At 63.7% G+C, this 20,897-nt stretch overlaps 1 protein-coding gene across 1 annotated transcript in view; it reads left to right on the top strand.

Moving 5' to 3' along the window:
• Positions 1 to 20,897, top strand: part of LSP1 (lymphocyte specific protein 1) — a 31,547-nt gene continuing 10,650 nt past the window's right edge. Inside the window, exon 1 of the mRNA XM_036875849.2 lies at positions 1 to 154. Within this exon, the coding sequence (XP_036731744.2) occupies positions 87 to 154 (68 nt within the window). The 5' untranslated portion in view covers positions 1 to 86. The remainder of the gene's footprint in view (positions 155 to 20,897) is intronic.

Genomic DNA, 20,897 nt, shown 5'->3' with positions numbered 1-20,897 from the left:
CCAGCTGGGGGTGGGGGCTCCCCGCCAACGAAGAGGCACCCAGAGCCACAGTGCACGCACAGCCGGAACCACCCAACACCAGGCCGATGGCGGAGGCCCCAAGCCACCCCGGCTCCGAGGAGCAAGAAGGGCTGCTGGTGGAAGAAGGCCCAGGGTAAGGCTGCCGGCAAGGCCCACTTGGTGGCCGTCGGCTCCGAGTGCTCGAGGCCTGTGCCCTTCCACACCCAGGGGCAGGAACTCAGCGTGGAGGTGGATGGTGCCACGGGGGACTCGGGCATCTCATGGGCTGTAGGGTGCCTCCCGGGGCCCTCCTCACATGACTCGGGCAGGCGCCTCTCCTGTGTGTCCCCACAGCCAGGCCGCGCTGGGAGAGGGGGGTTCCCCCGCCTGCTGGAGGATGCCAGCCCAGGGCCAGGAGGGCTGGATACGGACACAGGGACGCAGGGCACGGCCTGCACAGCTTGGGAGGAGACCAGGCCAGGGGCAGGAGAGCAGGAGGCGGGGGTGAGGGGCGGCCCTGAGCCAGGAGACCTGGTCACGAGGGGCTGCTTGGTCTTGGGACCCTCGAACCTGTGCTGGAGGGCTGGCTGGGCCCTGCCCCTGGGCTGCCCTCTCCCGTGATGGTGGAGAAGCTTGAGGATGCCAACAGGTGCCTGTTCTGAGGCTGTGGGTGGGATGTGAGGGGGACGCAGGCAGAGGCTGTGCGGGTTACTGGCAAAACAGACTGCCTGGGTTGCAGCAGCAAAAGGGGGGGCGGGCAGAGATCCCAGGCCCAGCCTCCTCAGGGGGCTGCTGATTCTGGGCTGCGCAGGGCAGAGGAGCGGCCCTGTGCTGGGGACAGTACTGTCCACGGCAGGTGTCCAGGGACAGGAGCCAGGAGAGAGGGGAGGAGTTAGGGACTGGGGGCAGGCAGGGCTTCCAGGGCGGCGGGCAGTCAGAGAATGGGGACCTGTGTGTGTGGATGGAGGCCACCCGCCCAGGGGGACAGTGGGGGCTGCCGCCAGGCCCACTGCCTGCCCAGGGCTGGGGGTGGGGGCGTGGCCACCAGGGCCCCCACCTAGGCAGCCAGGGCAGGGTTCCCACTGCCTCAGGGCTGACTTGCAAAGTGAATCCTGACCCTGGTCACCACTGGAGGCTGGAGCAGAGACCGGACCCTGTGGTGATGCCTTTATGGGAAAGAGGGAAAGGGCAGAGATGCCTGTCGGGGTGTCTGTGCCCCTGTGTGTGCTCCTGTGAGCACCTGTGTGCATGTGTGTGCACCTGTGTGTGTGTGTGCCTGCGTGAGGGCGGTGGAAGGTCACCTCACCAAATCCCAGCTGGGGCCTGGTTTGGGGCCTCAGCAGCCCAGTGCCGGGTGCGTGGGAAGCTGGGCAGCGAGCGGCCTGGCAGGCTGGGGGCCAGGACAGGGTGAGTGTGCAAGGTTGCTGCTGTTGAGGGCCCTCTGCCCTCGCAGGGGCTCCACGGGACCCGTCACCCAGGGGTAGGGTTGTGAGGGCCCCCTGCCCAGGACATGCACTCTATGGGGGCTGCCGAGCCCTTCCCGGGGAGACAGGTTGCTCTGTGCACACAGCATGTGATTGGGGAACAGCTGTGTCCCCGCTCAGGAACTACTCATCACGTCAGCGCTGCTCAAGCCCTGGGCTCCCTGTGTGTCTCCGGCCACCTCATGCCCATAGAAGGGCATGGTGGAGAGGCCTGCCCCCTCCGCCCCATCCTTTCCACCCTCCCAGCTGTCGCACATGCTGAGGAGGTGGGTGGAGGACTTGGAGGTGCTGGCTGCCGCCGAGGCGCCTTGGCACCTGCCCTGGGGATGGGCTCTTTTAGAGGCCTGGGCTGGAGAAACAGCCAGACACACCTCAGCCCTTGGGCCCCAGTGTCCCGGGGGACGCGCTCCCCCCCAGCGTGGTATGAGACACCCACCTTTCATAATGAAACCGAGATTGGGGTGGGATAGGTTCTCATGTCATGAGGTTACTAAGGGAGCTGGGGGTTTTCCTGTCCAGGGTGAGTGACAAGTCCCGGAGCCCAGGAGGGGATGTGTGGCCTGGGAAGCCCCCAGGTGGGAGCCCCCAGGAGGGCTGAGGCTGGGCAGCATCTGCTGGAGCTGGAGCAGAGCAGACAAGACCTGCCGCCCGAACCGCCATGTGCTGCCCACCAGGGCTTTCAGGCCTCAGGACATCGGCCCTCATGCTGAGCCCAGGGCAGGCTGAGCCCCTCAACTGGGCTAGTGACCCCCCCACAGACTGCCAGCCAGGGCCACAGAGCTCCAGTGTAGCTTTGCAGGGCCCCTGTCCCCAGCCTCTGTCCTGTGGGGAGTGACAGGCCTTGGACCCCAAGGGGGTTGGGAAGACAACCCTATAGGGTGCAGGAAACAGGGCTTCAGGACACCTTCAAGGACCCCTGGTTTGACATGTCCAAATCCTGGAACCCCAGCTCCTCAGAGGCCCCCTGTGCACCTGATCCTCCCCAGGGCCAGACCTGGCTGTGCTGGGTCCTTTAGGCACCCCAATCCCCCATCTGCGTGGCAGAGGTCCTGCCCCTCCACCAGCAGACAGGCTCACCCTGAAAGCCCTCAGGTGCTACCCTTGCACAGCCCAGCACAGCGCCCCCTCCTGGTTGGCCAGGACAGCCTTGCCTTGCTGGGGGCCATGCCCTTCCTCCACGAAGCCTCTGGACCACATCTGTCCATGTGTGGAGCCATTCACCACAGGAGGGCAAAATCCACACCCTGGGGCAGCCACTCCAGGCCCCCGTGGCCGCGCTAACCCCTTCCCGCCCCCAGTCTGGCACTCCCAGCTCTTGTCCATTTTGGAAGGTTTGCCAGACTCCTGGCAGACTTGCGCAGGACCTTTGAGCCGTATCCAGCAGCCCCGCCCTTCGCCAGGCTTCCGGAGGCTGTGTGGCCCAGTCCCAGCATCCCCAAGCGTCTGCCTTAGCATCTGTCAGGGCCAGCCCCTCCCTCGCAGGGAGGGCTGGGATGCTCTGGCCCTGGGTCCCCGTCCCAGGGTGCGGGTGGGGTGAGCGGTGTCTCCCTGACCCCAGGCCTCTGACCCCACTGCCTGCCGGGCGGGGCATGGCCCCCGTCCCAGGGGACATCACTTCTCCAAGTGTGGAGCTAAGTGGGGGAGGGCAAGGGCCAGCTAGGGCCACAGGGGCAGGGGCCCGGCTGGACCATCTGCTGCTGCAGACCCTCTGGGATCCGGGGTCTTCAGGAGGGAGGCCACAGGTCCCTGGAGGATGGGCCTGAGCCAGCCTGGACACCTTGGACACCCCGGGGAATTTCACTTTCCCTAACGGAGTCAAGGGTGGGAGGAGCCTGGGGCATGGGAGGGGCAGGAACACGCCCATTAGAATCCCCCACGCAGCCCGTGCGCAGGCACCCTCTGGCCCCCTTCCCTCCCAGCAGGGCCAGAGGACACCTGGTGCAGCTGGGGCACACGGCGCTGGAGTTCGGACGGTGCCAAAGGCCACTTGAGGGGAGGGCAGAGCCCAGCAGAATGGAGCCCTGGCCCTGGAGGCAGTGGGCTGGTGCAGAGGAACTGGGTCTGCACCCTGGGGCTCCTGCTCCAGCCCCTCCCGGGATCCAGACCTGCGGGCAGCAGGCAGAACTGGGTCAGGCCTCAGGACCCCAGGTAGGCCTCCTCTCCTCCCCCCAGGTCAGGAGTCTTGGGGACCCAGAACTTTCCCAGGGGAGGGGGAGGCTGAGCTCAGCCCAGATGATGGGTGGCTTCCTCCCGCCTTCCGCCTGGACCCTCTCACGTCCCTCCTTGCGCGGGACAGAGGGGGAGGATGCCTCACACACACCTGGAGATATCGGGGACATCCTCCCCGCATCCCCGCCCCCTTCCTGGGTCCTTCAGGCAGGGGGCACTTAAGATGGGAGAGGCCTGGAGCCACACAGGGGCAGTGCCAGGAGGGCAGCAGGGACCAGGATGGGGCAGGCTGCAGCCAGGGAGGCACTGTGGGTCCATGCAGCAGCTGCCCACCCCCATGACTCCACCAGCCTGCCTCTGTCTTGGTTTCCGTCAGAGGGCGTCAGAGTGAGGGCTGTGCCCTCCGTCCGGAAGATGAGGGTCCTGGCAGCGGGAGGAGCCCCTTGGCACCCTTGGCCGGCAGAGGTGGGGCCTTGAGCATGGGCTTTGCTCTCCTGGGCCCAGGGAGGAGCAGGGCAGGGCACAGAGCCCCAGGGGCACATCCGCAGGCTGCTGATGCAGGGACTAGTACTCTCTGGGGTGAGTGGTCTCCACTCCCTCAGGCCTCAGTTTCCCCAAATGCACAGTCAGAGTAGCAGCTACTCAGACTTGCACCCACTCTGTCGCGTCAGCCTCCATCAAGCCCTTCAAACCAAGGTGCTCTCTGAACAGCCCTGGGAGGGGGGCTGGGCCTGCCCTTTCCACAGGTAGATGCTCTGCCAGGTACTCTCTCCAGGGAGCCATGCCCCCCTGGGTGCTGCTCAGGGTGCTGGGGACCTGGCAAGGCCTTGGAGGCCTGGGGTGGCTGGGCTGCGCCCTGTCAGCACTCCATAACCCCCAGCGCCCTGCACCTCTGTGCCCCAGGTTCCCAGGGGCAGGGCTGCACTTCCTGAGCCCTGGGCAGAACAGGACACAGCTCAGAAGACACCCCCAGGAACCTGCCCAAAAAGCAGAAATGGCACTTGGCTCTGGAATGGGTTGGTTCTTTCCAGAGGCTTCTGGGAAGGAGCTCTCTGCTTCTCCCCCAGGCCCCGGGGCAGCCAGCAAGAGAAGTCCCCAGGCCTCTCCCATCCTAAGGGCCCCTGAGGCAGGCAGAGTCAGCCTCTCTGCCCATGGTGAGTTGGATTTCAGAGGGGAAGGTGCAGCTGGGGGTGCAGGGCCAGGGGGCAGCCAGGCTGCATGGGAACCCAGCCCAGTGGGCAGGGAACCAGCCCAGCTCCTACAGACCCCTGAACACCCACGTGCCTGGAGAGAGGGCTGCGAGGGGAGGGGTTACAGGAGGTGAGGGCTTGGGAAATGAGGCCTCCTAGCCCTGGGTGCCAGACAGACAGGTAAGAGGTCGTGGGGGCCTAGGGGTGGGGGTGGGGAGAGGCCCCGGCCCTTTCCTGGGGCCAGGCCAGTCCTGTCTCAACTCTATCTGCTGAGGTGGGAAATTCAGAGTTGGTGGGGTTGGAAAGGGACTGGCACCTGGTCCCACTGGCTGGCAGGGAGGGCCTGTCTGGGCGCCCAGACACTGCCTGTGCCTCCTGCAAGGCCCTACCACCCCCGGAGGAGCAGGGGCAGCTCTGTGGGGCATGCAAAGGGCAGCGAGGACAGCCAGCGGGTGGGGTTGACAGTGAAATGGGGTTGACAGTGACTGCGGCGGGTTCTATACCTCATCCCTGTCCCCCCAGCAGCCATATGGGCTATGGGATTGCAGACGGTGCCCCTGCCTGCTCCCAGCAGAGAACACCAGCCCTCACCCCAAAGATGTCTGGGCCCCTCCTTCCTAGGCATAACCTTCTCTTTTGATGGTTTTGCTTCGGAGGTGACCCCAGGCTGCCTTCACCTCCTCTCCCGCGTACCTGCCCTCAAAAGGTAAATGGGACTTGGAACAGGTGGATCTAGCCAGTTGCCACTTGGGGAATCTAGGAAGAAGCCTTGCGCCTTTCTCCTGGTCTAGCCCCACCCCAGTCCCGGCTGTATCACTACACCCACCTGCCCCGACTCTAACCCCTCTCCCTTTGCTGGACTGAGGCATGTATGACAGGCGAGGGCTCAGAGCATGTGGTGGCTGCCTCTTCTGCGAGCCAGGGACATTTCTGTGCCCAGAGTCACCCAGGAGCCACTGGCGCCCCGAGCCCTGACCCTCTCTCCCCACCCACCATGGGCCCCCACTGCTCCCTGTACCGTTCACTGGGATGCCCTCTGTGGGCAAAAGCGTGTGTGTGCGGTGGTGGTGGTGATGGTGAGAACATCTGAACGGGAGGACAGATCCCTGCCTCTCCGGCCTCTACTTGGTTCTGTTGGGGCGCTCGGTCTGCTGGGCCATGAGGGCCTGTTCTCCTATCTTCTTGGGCTATAGGCTTGTAGGCCATGTCTTAGTCACAGAAGAAAGAAAGAAGGAAAATAAGACTTAATGATTGAGAAAAGTATGGGTGAAAGGAAAGGTGGATGAAGAAGGGTAGGAAGCAGGATGGATGGACGGGTGGGTGGGCTGACGGATGGATTAATGATGGATGGATGGGTGGATGGGTGGATGGATGGGTGGATGGATGGATGGATGGATGGATGGGTGGATGGATGGGTGGATGGATGGATGGATGGATGGATGGATGGATGGATGGATGGGTGGATGGGTGGATGGATGGATGGGTGGGTGGGTGGATGGATGGATGGATGGATGGATGGGTGGATGGATGGGTGGATGGATGGGTGGGTGGATGGATGGGTGGATGGATGGGTGGATGGGTGGATGGATGGGTGGATGAACACAGGCAAGGGAAGTATGGTGGGTGGATAGGTAGATGGATGGAATATAAACAGATAAATAACTGGACATATTAACAGAACGTTATCAGGACATAGACAAGTGGATGGATATGGGGAATGGATACACTTTTAGATGGACAGGCAGGCGAATACAGAAAGAGATGAACAGAAGGATGGGTAGTAAGCAGTAAAACATACGGCATGGTGCTGGATAAAGCATCGGGAGACGGGCGAACAGACACGCCTGATCCAGAGCCTCGCAGTCTCTGCTCTCTCTTCCTGGTGCACGTCTCCCATCCGTGTACACGGCTGTCTCTTGTTTTTCTCAAATCTCTTTTCAAATAAGGAAAGACTTGTTGCTTCCTTTGGATCTGAGTGTCACGTATAAAATATCAGCCCCCTCCAGCCAATCCTCTTACCTTAGTTGTTTTGTTTCCACTAAGACGTCAGCCTTGTGAGAACAGGGGCTTCGTCAGTCCTGGCTCCCCAGAACCCAAACACGCCGTAAGTGTTCAATAGATTTGTTGAAAAATATATGGAAGACAGACAACAATACGAAGATAAATGGAGAGATGAATGAATGGATTGTTGATTGGATGAGATGTGTGTGAGTGAATGGATGGACAAAAATAACAGTAACATTTATTTACGGTGTTTCAGCAACTGTTTTAAGTATTAACTCACTTGGATGGCTTAATGGGCAAAATGATGTGTAAATGGAAGGATAAGCATATATGTATTTATGCACAGTTGGGTGCATGACTTGAGGAGAAGATGGGTAGACATATGGGTGGATGGACAGTTATATGAATGTATGTACGAATGGGATGGATAAATACTAGAATATTTGGAGAGATGGAAAGATATATTAAGGAATGAATAGATAGTTCAGTGGTTGGGTAGTTGGGCAAATAAACAAATTGATGGTTGAACAGATAGATAATAGTAATGACCACATATTGTGGTTATTATGTTCCAAGTGTATGGATGGCTAACTGACTGCTTCCTCTAATTTCTTCATATATGTTAAGACATTTAGGTAAGTGGATGGATGGGTGGATGGATGGATGGATACTTGCTCAATGAAGAAATGTAAAGAGAGATGGATAGACATGGGTATACATGTATTGATGGATTGAAGGAAGGATATATTGTATTTATATGGATAATTGAATGGATAGATATATTGAGAAATTGACAGATTAATAAATTATACATTGAAGACAGCTATACATAGAGGGTAGGTGGATGGATGATGGAGCAATGGATGGAGGAGGGATGGAGTGATGGCTGGATGCACGGACAAATAGTGGTAGAGTTGACATCAAATGCCCAGCCCTATCGCCTCTATTAGGATATGCTCTTGCTATAAAACTACGAATCCTGGCCACTGCATTTAAAAATCTACTCTTGGCACCTCCTACACATCAGCATTTCTGATAGACAGCCGTGGGATTCTATTTTAAAAGTTTTTAGTGACAGGGAATCCCCACCGTCCTAAGGTAGCCCTCTCCCCTGTGGGAATATTTTCCCATCTTTGGAACCCCAAGATGCCTCGGCACATTTCCTTCCTGACTGTCCAGGACTGGGGCTCCAGGGCTAAGAGTAGGAGGCAAGGGGGAGACGGGCAGGTTGAGATGGAAGTGACACAGGCTGACTTCCTGCGGGTGACCTGGCCCTGCCACCCGCCCCCTCCCCACGCCTTCTCCTTTCTCCACCAGAACCCTCAGGTCTCTGCACCTCTGGCTGGAGGCTGGGGATGGGGACAGGGCACACCCGCCTCTGTGGCACACCCCACATTCTCTGGCTCCTCCTGGGTCGTAGGGGGGCAGCGAGAGCTGTGGTCTCCCCTCCAGGACAGGCCACAGGACCCCACCTGATGTGTGTACATCAGGGGGATCTGAGCCAGACTTCCTGGCCCCCACAGGGTCTCTGCCAGCCAGCCAGCACCCGAGTCCCTGCAGACCTGAGCTGGGACCCATGTGGATCCCTTCTGGCTGTCACCGTTGGCCTCTGGCACACGCTGCCTTCACACGGTGACTCATTCTCCTGTCCGCCCGCTGCCCGTCTCATCACAGCCTCGCCCTTTGTCCACTCTTGTACCACCAGGTGCTCCCAGCCCCGGCTGCCTGGCCCAGAAGGAGGTCACACCAGCTGGGAAAGTGAGGGGACCACCCCTCTGCGGCTGTGGGGACAGAGGCGGCAGGGGCAGACTGGACTGTACTCTCCAGGCCAGTGCTGCATGGCAGCCACGGTTGGCAGACCTGGCGTGTGGTTGTGGCTCTGTGACCTGGGGTACCAGTCTGAGCCTAGGTCTACCCCTATGGGACATGTGTACAGTGGTGTCTGCCTCTGAGGGTGGTCGTGAGTGTTGGTGAGCCCGGCATGCTACTGAACGTGAGACTGCTTGGCAAAGAGCTGGCCACAGCGACTCCCCATGGAAGCGAGTCCGGCCCCACTTGTCCAGCCACTTGCCTGAGTGCCCCCAAATGAGTACCGGTGACTAAGCCCAGCCAGAGAAACTGTGGGCCGGGCTGCTCCTCCAGGGCCTTGGCCAGAGAATGGGGGGCACGGGGGGCCCTCCAGCCAGGGCAGCAGGCCACTGGCCACATGGCTCTCTGATAGGATGAGAGAGGCTGTGTTTGCCTCTGTGTCTTGGGGTCTTGCTGCTTTGACCCACCATTGCTGTCTGGAAGGCACCTGGGGAGGGCAGCAGCCTCCCCATTTGGGGAACAGAGATGGTTCTGGGGTGCTCTGGCCTTCCCCTTGCAGTGATAGCAGGAGCAGAGGGCCCCGGAAAAAACAAAGGGAAAATGGAGAACCAGGAGTGGGGGGGAGGGAGACAGAGACAGGGAGCAGGAGAGACCACAGGGAAGAGGAGAGGGGCTGGGTGCGGGGGCCGGAGAGAAGGGGACCCGCGGAGGAGGAGGCAGGGCCCAGGGCCCAGGGGCCATGGGGGCAGGTGGGGGCTGGACCCGCAAGGTAGATAAAGGAGAGGAAAAGAGTGTGGGCAAGCAGCCAGGGCAGGGCAGTGGGGGTGGAGAGGGCAGTGTGGGGGGCTAGGCACCCACCAGTGGGTGGGGACAGCACAGGGGCAGCGGCCAAGGTGGCCGAGGGGCAGGCAGGAGGGACGGGGGCCGTAGGCTGCCCGCCACAGGCCACTCCCGCTAAGCCCCCAAGGCTGCTGGGCTGGGAGGGTTCCTCTCTGACATTTTTACTAGTCTCAGAAGGAGAGAGAGGGGAGGTGGAGGAGACGGAGGCGGGCGGGCAAAGGGGGCTGAGGGGGCAGACGGGGAGCAGCTGCTAAGCATCCTGAAGGGGAGACCCACAAGGTCAGAGGCCGCAGAGACGGGCAGAGGGCACGGGGCAGGCCAGGACACCCTGGGCCAGAGAGGCCAGGAGAGACAGACAGAAGGTCGCAGACAAGCAGACAGAGGCAAGGCAGGGAGGGGCTGTCAGAGCCAGAGAGAGATCAGACGGCCAGAAGGAGGGGAGACGGCTTGGAACAAAAGGGACAGGGACAGAGAGCGGCGTGAGCTGGGGGGAGAGGAGCAACCGGGAGGGTAGAGGGTCCCTGGGGCAGGAGGAGGGCAGCAGAGGGCAGGTTGGGCAGGAGCCTGTGAAGCCGCAGCGTCCCCAGGGCCGGGGTCAGGCCAGGTCGCTGGCCACCGGGCGTCCACCAGCAACATGAGCAGCTTGGTGCTCCTGGGAAAGAATTCTAGCCAACAGGGCCTAGAGAGCCTCCTGAGGTAGGTCCCGCGGCCCAGGCTGGGGCAGAGGCAGGGCAGGGTGCCCACGCCAGGGCTGCCACAGAGGGTTGGCACTGCCGGGCCTGGCCATGCAGCGGGGCTGGGTGTGCAGATCCCCGGGCCTTGCCCTGGAGCCCGGCCCCAGCCCGGCGGCTCTGCAGCCCTCTGTGGGCAGGGTGAGGGGTGTGCCGGGCTCACAGGGCCACGCACAGGTATGTGTGGGCGTGTCTCCTCCTCACCCATGTGCACCGCAGGGCCTCAGGCTACGGGCTCTTGCTGCTCTGAGACCCTTTCCTGACCCCCGGGTGGCTCCCTGGCCCAGAGTTCCCAGGGTGAAGAGCACACCTTCAGCGGGTGGCCAGGGCCTTCCTTGTCTGTAGCCCTGCTGGCCCTTGGGGCCCATCCATCACCCCACTTTGCAGATGATGAAGCCGGCCTTTGTAGTCACACTCACCACACCACCTACCTTTAGCGCGCCAGCCCTGTGCAGGATCTCCCCAGGCAGGAATCCTGACTCCTGCACCCTTGGGCCCAGGGCCAGTGCCCTGTCCGCTCTGGGCATCAGTTCCCTCCTCTGCAAAGTACTGGTGTGGCAAAACCTGACTAACACAGGTGTGAAGAGGCAGCAGGGCAAACGGCCAAAGGCAGGCCCGGAGCCACTGCCCTGCACCTCTGCCACTCACCCCTCCCTCTGAGCCGCCTGCAATGCTCTTCCTTCTCCCCAACCCTTCCAGGCATCTAAGGCCTAGCTGAAGTGCTGCCTCCTCCACGCAGCCTGCCTGGGCCTCTCCTCTTCCAGGCCCACAGGCCTGCTCCCTGCCTCTTTGGATGGTCAGAATGCAAGCTCCTGCAGGTGGGACAGGCATCTCTCTGCATCCCCAGGCCCACCCAAGCCTTAACCCCACGTGGGAGGAGGGATGAGCAGGTGTACAGGCAGGCTGAGCAGCAAGTGGCAGAGCTGAGAGCAGACCTGAGCCCCTCCGGCTCTGGCTTGCTGGGTCCCTGCAGATGTGGAGTGATGGCTCTCTCCTGGCCCCATCCTGGTATAGCCCAAGGGCTGCCAGGAACAGTGACGGGCTTTGGGGGGCCCTGTTGGGCATGATCCCTTGCAGTCCCACTCTGCCCATTCCTGAGGCCTCCTTCCTTGAGTAACCTCCTGGGCTCCACTCACGTTTTATCCTGGCTGGGCCTGGCAGGTCTGGCCCTACTGGCCAGGGAGCCCTTGCACGGGGCCCTGTGTTCAGGAAGGGTCTCTCTGCCCTGCCTGCTTGGGACGTGCCCACCTAAGAGTCGCTGCTGTCGGCCTCCAGGGACTCTGGGGCCTGGGGCCTGAGGAGGTCCCAGAGTCAGTCTCCGGGGCTCACCAGCACCACTTAACAAATGGGAAACAGGCCCAAGAGGAGAGTCGCACAGCCCGTGGGGGGATGACAGGAGGAGCCCCAGTGCCTGGCTGGGCACACGCCCCTCGCCCCAGAAAGGCCCGGGCCACGAACGTCTGTCCAGCTGTGGCTCTGGCTCTCTCCCAAACCCAGTGCCAGGCTGCTGCCCTGGGCAAGCCGGGGCACACTGGAGGCACCAGTGGGCTCGGGGGTGCAGCTGCAGCCCGGTCGAGGGTTGGGGGCCGGCTGGGTGTGAGCCCCTGAGGACCTGGGTGGGGGCGGGGAGCCTGTGGGCAGCAGGCCAGTGGGTGGGGGCAGTGCAAGTGTCCCTTTGAACTCCCGCTGTGGGGAGCAGGGGAGAGTCCCCCCCAAAGAGCAATGTGCCAGCCAGGCCTCCGGGAGCAAATCCCAGACCACATTCAATGATGCTCAGCGATGTGTGCTCGCTTGCTGCCCTCCAGGCCCCTGACCCAGTGCTGGGCTGGGTGCCCACATGTGACGGACATGAGGGGCCTGGGGGCTGGGGACGTTCCTGCCACCCCTCTGTAGTTAGCATCCACCCCCTTTGGCCACATCTAATTGATGTTGCTTCCCAAAGCCCAGGCAGACAGGTCCTTGTCCCTGTGGGAAGACGGGAGACCAGGCTCAGAGAGCCTAGTGATCAGCCCATGCCCTCAACCTCTGCTTTGCTCCAGTCCTTCCCTGCAGACTGCCCAGAGGCAGGGCGGGAAGGGGGCCTCAGCAGCAGGAAGTGGCCTCCTGGGACAAGCTCTGGGGGCCTGCTGGATGCCAGCAGGGGAGGGGTGTAAATCGAAACCATTTGAAGATGAAAAACTGCCCCATGGGCCAGGGGGAGAGGCAGCCCTGTGCCCCCCCATGCTCCCCGTCTGGACCTGGCTTACTCCTGGGGCCCCCGGGACCCTGCCTTCCCACCTGTATGCCCGGCAGCAGGGCTGGCTGCTCCCAGCAGTGCCCATGCCAAGCTCTGCCCCTTCCAAGGAGGTGGCGGGCACTCCTCCAGCCACCTCCTGCCTCCCTGGGTGAGTCAAGGCTATCTTGGGCCCACCTCAGGCCAGGCCAGTGTTAGGGATGGTCAGGAGGCAGCACGGGCCCCCCAGGCCTGCTCACTTCCAGGGATCCCCTGGGCTCAGGGCCACCTGCCTGGTCCTACATTCCTTGGGGGCAGGGCTGGCACAGAGCAAGGGGCCTGGCGGGTCACCTCTGCCGGCATTGGGGCTCCTTGTCCCCAGGGGAGGCTCTGGAGGCTGGACTGGCGCAGGTGTGAGCGGCTCTGTTTACTACTTTCTGCACACGCCCACCACGGACTCAATGGTGAACTCCGTGCCTGGTCCTCCATGCTGGGGACATCAAAGTGGCCAGCAGGGCAAGGGAGGGGGCTGGGAGCCTGTTGGGCTGGCCTGAAGGTGCTGGGGGAAGCCAGGCCTCCAAAGGGCATGGCTGCCTCGGACCCTTCTGAGGCCCCAGGTCTGGGGGAGTGGGGTGGCCCCACCCTGGAGAAGCAGCGTCAGGAGCCCAATGGGTGGGGCCCCTGCAGGAGCAGGTGGTCTGTTGGCCAGAGTGGGTGTGGCCCTGAGAACCCCGGCGAGCCTGGCTCTGGGTCCAGAGCCCTGGACAGGGTGTCAGGATCAGAGCCCAGAGCTCTCGTGTTCAGGCTGGGCTGGAACCCAGCCCGTGAATCAGAGGGGGGCAGAGCCGCAAGCAAGCAGCAGCCCTCTGCACTGGGCACCTGGGGGCTTCACCGCCATACCCCGCACCCTTGAGGAGGGTCCTGAGCCCCCAAAGATGGCTGGAGGGGCATGGCCCCCAGGAACACCTCATGGGGCCCAGAGCAGCTCAGCAGAGGTTGGTGGCCTGGGGCTGACCCACATAGGTGTCCAGGGGCCGGTGGGCACCGGCAACAGGAGGGGACTCAGGGGAGAGAAGCCCTCAGTGGCCCCTGCAGGGCAGGGAGAGGACGTGGGCCTGGCCCTGGGTGCACCTGGCGTGAGGGTGGGCCTCGGCGCACAGCCAGCAGGAGGGCCGGAGGAGGGGCGGGGCCAGGATGCTGCGTGCCTGTGGCTGCCACGGCTTCTCCACACTGCGTCCTACCCACGGGTGGGGGGGAGGGAGGAGAGAGCAAGAGGGGGTGGCAGGGGCGGCGGGGGGACATGGGACGAGACCGGGAGGGGGTGGGACAGGACAGGGGTCATCAGAGGGGAGAGGCCGAGGGAAAGCTGCAGAGAAGGGCTGGATAAGCAGGACGGGGGCTCGAGGGGTCCCCCATGTGGTCCCCCCACAGCAGCGGATGGGGAGATAGCGGGGGACTCAGGGGCCGTGGGGCTGGAGCCCCGCCTGTGCCATCGCCTGGGGCTGTGGGAGCCCCAAGCGAGCCTGGGCACCTGTAAGCCCTGGGTTCCCTCCTCCGTAGTGGTGCTGGCTGTAGGGGTCACTTTGCCCCTTTACATGGAGCTGCTCTGGCTGAGCCCCCAGCTCTTGGTCACGACTCTGGGGGCAGGGAGCCAGGGCAGATCCCACCTGACCTCAGCCGGTGGGACACGCTCAGAGCTAGCCTGGCACCTTTTGTGTGGATAAGGAAGCTGAGGCTCTGGGAGTTTCAGGGTCCCACCCGCCACCCTGGGGGCTGGGCAGCAGGGGTCTGCAGCATTAGAGGACACACCCTCGAGGGTGGCACGATGGAGCCTGACTCAAGGCCAGTCCAGGAGCAAAGCCCCAGCTCCCCCTGCTCTGCCATGCCCCCTGCGCCCCTCGGAACGGTCAATCCTGAGGAACTGGGGATTGAGGAATGCTTCTGGGCAGGGACTCAGCGTCCAGGCAGGGCGTCCAGGGCCCCGGGGGCAGAGGTGGCACGGAGGCATCAGGCAGAGGCTGCTGCGCGCACTTGGGAGCCCAGGGCTTTCCAGAAAGGTGGAGCTGGGGGCCGAGGCTCAGGTGGTGAGATGCCAAGCTGCAGTCCCGCTCAGTGGACAGACAAGTTTTGAACGATGGACAGACCCCAGGACTCAGCTGAGGACAACAGGCGTTTCAGTGATGCCCGGGCCTTCGGGGTGTGAGGTAGATCTGGCACAGCCGGCAGGTGGAAGGGGACAGGCGACACAGGCTCCCGCCAGCGCCAGCCACCAGTCGTGTGCCTTGGAACATGCCAAGCCTGGCCCCGTAAGCACTCTAGAGCTGCTCCAGGCTGTCCCAGCCTGGCTCGGGAGCAACCGGCGCCCCTAGAGGGCTGTCCAGTGCCAAGAGGAGATGGGATGGGGCTGTGGCCCCTCAGGCCACTGTGTGGTCAGCCCCTTGCTGGGTCCCCGGGGAGGTCGGGCTGAGGGATGCTCTGTGCCAGCGTAGAAGTGGTCGGGAGGGCTTGCTGAGGCCAGGGGGCGGGGCACCCCGGGAAGGTCTCCTGGGCGGCACTTGGCCCAGGCCCCTACGGCACTGTGATCAGTGACTCGGAGGGGAGGGGAAGGAGCCGCGTGCACAGCGCACAGGGCAGACGGAGGACCAGCGAGCACGGGGCCAGCCCTGGCCACAGCCATGCCAGGATCCAATAGGCAGGACAGACCAGAGTGGTGAGACTGTGACCTCCGACCTCAAGTCTGGCCAGGCAGGCCGGGCAGAGATGGAGAAGAGCCACAATGCCAGGGCCAGGAGGCTGACCACGGAGCACATCACAGGAGGTAGGGCACCCCGCCAGAGGGAGGTGACGGGCTGTTGGCTGGCCATGGAGCTCCGTTCTGGACCCCCCTCTGGGGCAGAGGTGGACAGTCCCTGACCTTTGAGGACCGAGGGGAAGCTCACATAGAGGGGCTTGGGGGCCCAAGTCTTCTGGAACCCAAGGTCAGGGCTCTGTGTAACCAAGTTGTCAAGGGAGATCTGTACTTGGACCCCTGCAAGGAAGGTTCTGGGGTCTCAGACTCCCTCAGGCCTGAGCTGTCCATTACACGGGCCCTGAGGCAGTCCCCATGTCTCGGGTCTGGTGTGAACCCCAGGGGCAGGCAGCGTGCAGGGGGCAGCAGTGGTCCAGGGAGGGAGCCTCCCTGCCTGCAGGGATGAGGTCTGCTCCTCCTGCATGGTGCAGGGGGTGGGGGGGCTCACTCCAGTGCCAGGGTGCCTGGGCAGCAGCTCCAGCTGGGTGGAGGGTAGGCACCCCAGGGACAGACCCCCACCCACAGCACACTCCTCAAGGGAGCGACCGTCTGGAATATGCTGGCACTACGGGTCACCCTGGTGTGGGGGGCAGATTTCCACATCTGGACCCCAGGGTGGGAAGAGAAGGGAGGGTGGGCTCTCAGCCCTCCCAGCCCAACTGCTGTGCCCTGACCCCAGCATTTCCCGGAGGCCTGTGCATTGATTTGCTGCCCAAGAGCCCCTGCCCTCTGCAACCCCCTGTCCACCTAGGATGGATTTCCTGCCAGCTACTGCCCCCCAAATGAGGTTTGAAATAGGGGTCCTCCCTCCCCTTGGGCCCCCCCACAGGGTTGGTGCGGTTTTCTTGGCGCCTCTGAGATCATAAGTTGGGGGAGAGGAATGGTGGGGACAGAGGGTCCCAGGCAGGCTGCGGGGCTGGGCACAGACCTGGTGGCTAGGGGGCTGTGCAGCGGGGGGCAGCCACGGCGGTGCCCTTGCGGGGCAGCCGGGACTGGGCTAGGGCGGGAGGCTGGGGATGGTGGCAGCGTGGACATCCCCTTGCCCTCCGTTCCCAGTGAGAGACCTCAGGCCCCCTCTTCAGCTGTAAAGTGGGGCGATGCCTCCCATGAGCGAGCTGAGAACGAGGCGGCACCTCAAGGCCAGCGGTGGGGCTGACATGGGCTGAGCGGGGTCTGGGGCAGGCGGTGGGGGCCTCTGGAGGAGGTGCTCCCGAGAGACTCCGCTGGGGTGAAGGCCCAGAGGAGGAGGAGGCGGGATCCTTGGTGATCGGAGATGGAGGCGGAGGCGGAGGCTGCCCCGCCTGGTCGCTCCAGGGACTGGTAGGAAAGGCGGGCGCAAGGGGGGCTCCTGGGCTTTCCAGGGGTCTCCGCAAACAAGAGGCCCCCCAGGACCCTGCAGGAGCCACCCTGCTAGGGAGGCCACAGCCAGGGCCGCGGAGGGCAGGTGCCAGGAGGAGGCGGTCCTCGCCGGCGGCTCTGGGCCTGCGCCACTGTTGAGGTCGGGTCCCCATAAGCAGTCTGCTCTGGCTTTTCCCCTCCGGTGGGGCTTAGAGAGGTAGAGCCACTCGTCTGCTGCGGGGTCCACCCCCCCAGGTCTGGGAAAGAGCTGGCACCTGGGTGGGGGCGCGACCCTTCCCAGGGCCCCCCTAGGATGCCTGGCCTCAGGGAGGGGGCTCCGGGAGGCTGCCTTGCACCTGCCCCGGAGCCTGGCCCCTTGGGGCCTTCCTCCATCCCCACACCTTGGGGCAGCCTGCGCACCCAGTCTGCACCCTTTGGGATGCCAGCCCCTCTGTGGTTGCAGGCAGGCTGATGCTCCCTCTTCCAGGGAGGCTTCCGGGTGTGACCTGCCCACCAGGGCCAAGAGGGACACGGTGTGGAGTGTGGGCTGGGCCTGCCCCTGCTGGGGCTTCAGTCTCCTTTGGGTGGGCACAGAGCTACCAGCAGGGCCAGCCCCAGGGAAGCAAGCCTGGCAACCCTGGGAGGGTCCTGGGTCCCACCCTGAGGAGCTGGGCCTGGGGTCTCACCCTGGAAGCGAGCAGAGAGAACACAGGACAGCCAGCTGTGGTCCTGGCCTCCCTCCCCCATGGCCTGCATCGACCCTGCCCGGGTGCCCTGGGGCCCCCTCCGTCTGGGGCGACACCCAGCCTGACACTCCACAGTCCCGCTCAGCCTGCCTTCCCACCTGTCCCCTGGCGATGGCGGCAGGGCCCCTGCCTCATTCCCCTCCGGGGTCCTCCACTCGCCACCCCCTGCTCACAGCCTCAGTTTAGGCATCTGCAGCGGCTCTTCCCAAGACCGAGTTCTGCTCCAGGCCCAGCCGGTCAGTGCCGCCCTTGCTGGGACTGCGAGATGGGGAGAGGCGGGGAGAGCGGGCTTTCTCCCTGGTCCTCACACGTGGTGGCCAGAGGGACCAGGCCACCGGCCTTCAGCCCTAAGCCCCGTGCCCCCTTCTGCCTGGCCACAGGCCCTGGAGGGAGAGAGGGAGCCGGGAAAGCCTCGGGGAGGGGCCTCAGGCCTGGAGCCTGGTGCTCCGGACACCCCTGCCCTCCCAGGCCAGCCCCAGGCCACTCCCTGTTCCCCCTGCTCCCCCTGCATGTCCCCCTCCTCCAGAACCTCCCAGAATGCCAACCAGGTGGGCCCTCTTCCCGTAGCGGCCGCTCCCCGGCCTTGACCGCGCTGAGCGCCTGGACGTGGCTCCCCCTCTCCCCCTCTCCCCAGCCTGCAAAGCCCTGCTCATCGTTCAGTCCCAGGTTCAGGGTCACCTCCTCAGTTTCCCTGGGCAGTGGGGTCCGGGCTTGCCAAGTGGAATGTCTACCTGGCCCCTGGGCCATGGAGGAAAGGGGTCCCTCCCCCATGCCCTGCAGGGCACAGACACCCAGAAAGGGGCAACTGGGGGAAGGATGGGGCGGGGACAGGTTCCCAGGGCAGCTGGGAATGGTGGCAGGGTGGAGAACCCCCTGCCCTGGACCCCAGGGGTGGGAGGGATTCCGGGGTGGGTGAGCCTGTGCACAGCGCACAGGGCAGATGGAGGAACAGCGAGCATGGGGCCAGCCCTGGACACAGCCATGCAGGATCCAACAGGCAGGACAGACCAGAGTGGTGAGACTGTGACCTCCGACCCCAAGTCTGGCCAGTCAGGCCAGGCAGAGATGGAGAAGAGCCACAGCGCCAGGGCCAGGAGGCTGACCGGGGAGCACATCACCCACCCACCAGCCCCCTGCTGGCTCTGCTGCCTCCGTGCTCCGGGCTCTCCCCTCCCTGCTGCACCCCCAGCTGCCTGCCTGCAAGGATGGGTGGCAGCTGGAGCCCTGGCAGCACTGTGCCTGCAGACCCCTCCCCAGACTGCCTGCATAAGGGGCCCCCATTATGGGGCATGGGTGCTGCTTCACTGCAGGCCCCAGGGAGGCTGGGCATGGGAGGGGACTGGAGACCTTGGTGGACTGCAGCATGCACCCTGGATCCAGGTTGGGGGGCCAGCCCAGCTCCCCAGGCCTCCTGGCCAACTCCCACCTCCAGGCACTTGTGGCCAATGGGTCCCCTGTGGGCCTAAAGGAAAAACTTCCCCATGGCGGGCCTGCCCAGAGTAGCCATCTTCCCTTTGGCCAGTGCTCCGAACCAAGCCCCCAAGCTCTCCCCGTAACTCTAAGCCTACCTGTAGGTGCCCAGGGACAGGTGAGCACCAGCAAGCTGCCTGCAGGGACACAGTTGAGACGGGACTGAGGCCACGTGGGCAGCGGGGGTAGGAGGGCCTGCTGGGGGGCCGCCAGACCAGAACTGGCACCATCGGACACTCGGTGGGGACTGGGTGCTGCAGAGGACGGGGCCAGAGTCTTGACTCAGGGGCAGTAGGCAGTGGACACGCCCAACAGGGGCATCCCCTGAATTCGGGGACCCCCACTCAGAAAAGGGAGCCAAGAGCCTGCCCTGGCCTGTGGGATCTGCCCATGCACCAGTGGGGCAAGGCCTTGCAGTGGCGCCTAATGCTGGGGGAAAGGGGTGGTGCAGAGCCCCTCAGGCTGAACTCTGGCCACGCAGGCAGCCAGAACAGATGCAGGAAATAACCTAATCGCATGTTCGCGGGAACAGCAAATCCCTTTCAGCTGCAGGTGGGCTGAGCCAGCGGCCATGGGTGGGGGCCAGCGTCCTGACAGCTCTGCTGAGCGTGCTAAGGGGTCTGGGTTGCTGGCTCGGGGGCCTTTCCTGGGTCAGAAACCCCCACCCCACCCCAGGAGAGCCGCCCCCTCTCTCGGTTCCCAGAACAGAGCCCAGCTGTGCAAGTGTGGGGTGAGGTCACAGGACGAGCCGCATTAGTCACACCCTGGGGCAGGCTGCCAGGAGGAGGAAGGGGCTGCGCGGCTCCTGCCCTTCAGCGGCGGGGGCTCCAAGTGCAGGGCTTTGAAGAGACACCAGGAGACCCCTACCCTGCTCCCCAACTCTGTTCAAGAGGCTTGGGGGCCACACGCATATGGCAGGGAGCAGGGGACTGACCCCCAGAGGGCCGGCTCCTCAGGATGACGTTCTCAGAAAGCAGGCCTTGGCCTCGGTTGTAGGGCAAATGGCAGGAAATGGGTCAGGGTGCTGGGGCACCCCCGGGTCCTGTGGGGCTGGCCCTGCCATTCTACTCACCGTATTCCCATATCTGCCTCTGCACATGGGAGTGGGCATCAATGTGTGCACACCATGTGGGGGTTTGGGCCTATGTGCACAGTGGGTGGGTGTGCCTACGTGGGTCTGCGTGGGGGGCTCATGGAGAAAGTGTGTGAACGTCTGCATCTGTGTGCACGTATGGGTTTGTGCGCGAGGCCGGGTATAGGAGCCGGGTACTGCCTGGACATATGGCTGTGTGGGTGGACTTGGGGTTGGCACACATCTATTTGGAGTGAGTGACCAGCATGGTCTCTGCCCTCAGTTCTGTTGGCAGAGGGCCCTGGGCCTGGTACAGGGGCCTGGGAGCAGCAGGGACAGCCCTGTCAGAGCGGCCACATGAGAGGCAGAGGAGGGGCTGGGGCTTAGTCCTGGCCCACAAGGGCCCCACGCAGCCCACCAGGGCACACACGGCCCACCAGGGCTTGTGTACACGGCCCCGTACACATGTAGTCACAGACACACATGGATCAAAACACCTCAAACACCCGACACAAACATGTCCACGGGCCTGGGCAGCGTGGATGCGAGGGCAGCAAAATGGCCAGGCTCACCCGCCCAGGAATCCCTCGTAGGGAAGAAGCCCCCCAGGAGAAAGCTGTGGGCTGTGGGCACCTCCTCTCCACTCTCAGCCTGGGACCCGGTCTGCTCCCACTCTGCCCCCAGCCTCCATCTGATGGGGCTGCTGGTCCCCAAACTGAGGTCCCCGGCCACAGGCTCCACCTCGCCTGACAGAACGTGGTCCCCAGCCCCCAGCCCAGGGCCTGGAGAGACGTCTGCCCGTGGCATGATGGGAGCCAGCTGTGGGATATTAGGTTGCTCCCTGGGGCCGTGAGTGTGGGCAGACCGGGGTGCAGAGGTCTGAACAGGCCGTGTGGTTTGCACGCCAGAGGCCCCTGTGGCCACGGGGTCTGTGGGCTTTGAGCTGGGGCTGTGGAGGGCCCTGGCTTTTGTCTGAGAAGCTCTTAGGAGGCCGAGGAGAAGTCAGATGATGCCCTGGCAAGGCTGCCAACATGCAGACGGCCC

The sequence above is a fragment of the Manis pentadactyla genome, chromosome 9 (genome assembly GCF_030020395.1).
Source record: "Manis pentadactyla isolate mManPen7 chromosome 9, mManPen7.hap1, whole genome shotgun sequence".
Lineage (NCBI taxonomy): Eukaryota > Metazoa > Chordata > Mammalia > Pholidota > Manidae > Manis > Manis pentadactyla.
This window is presented reverse-complemented; position numbering and strand designations above follow the sequence as displayed.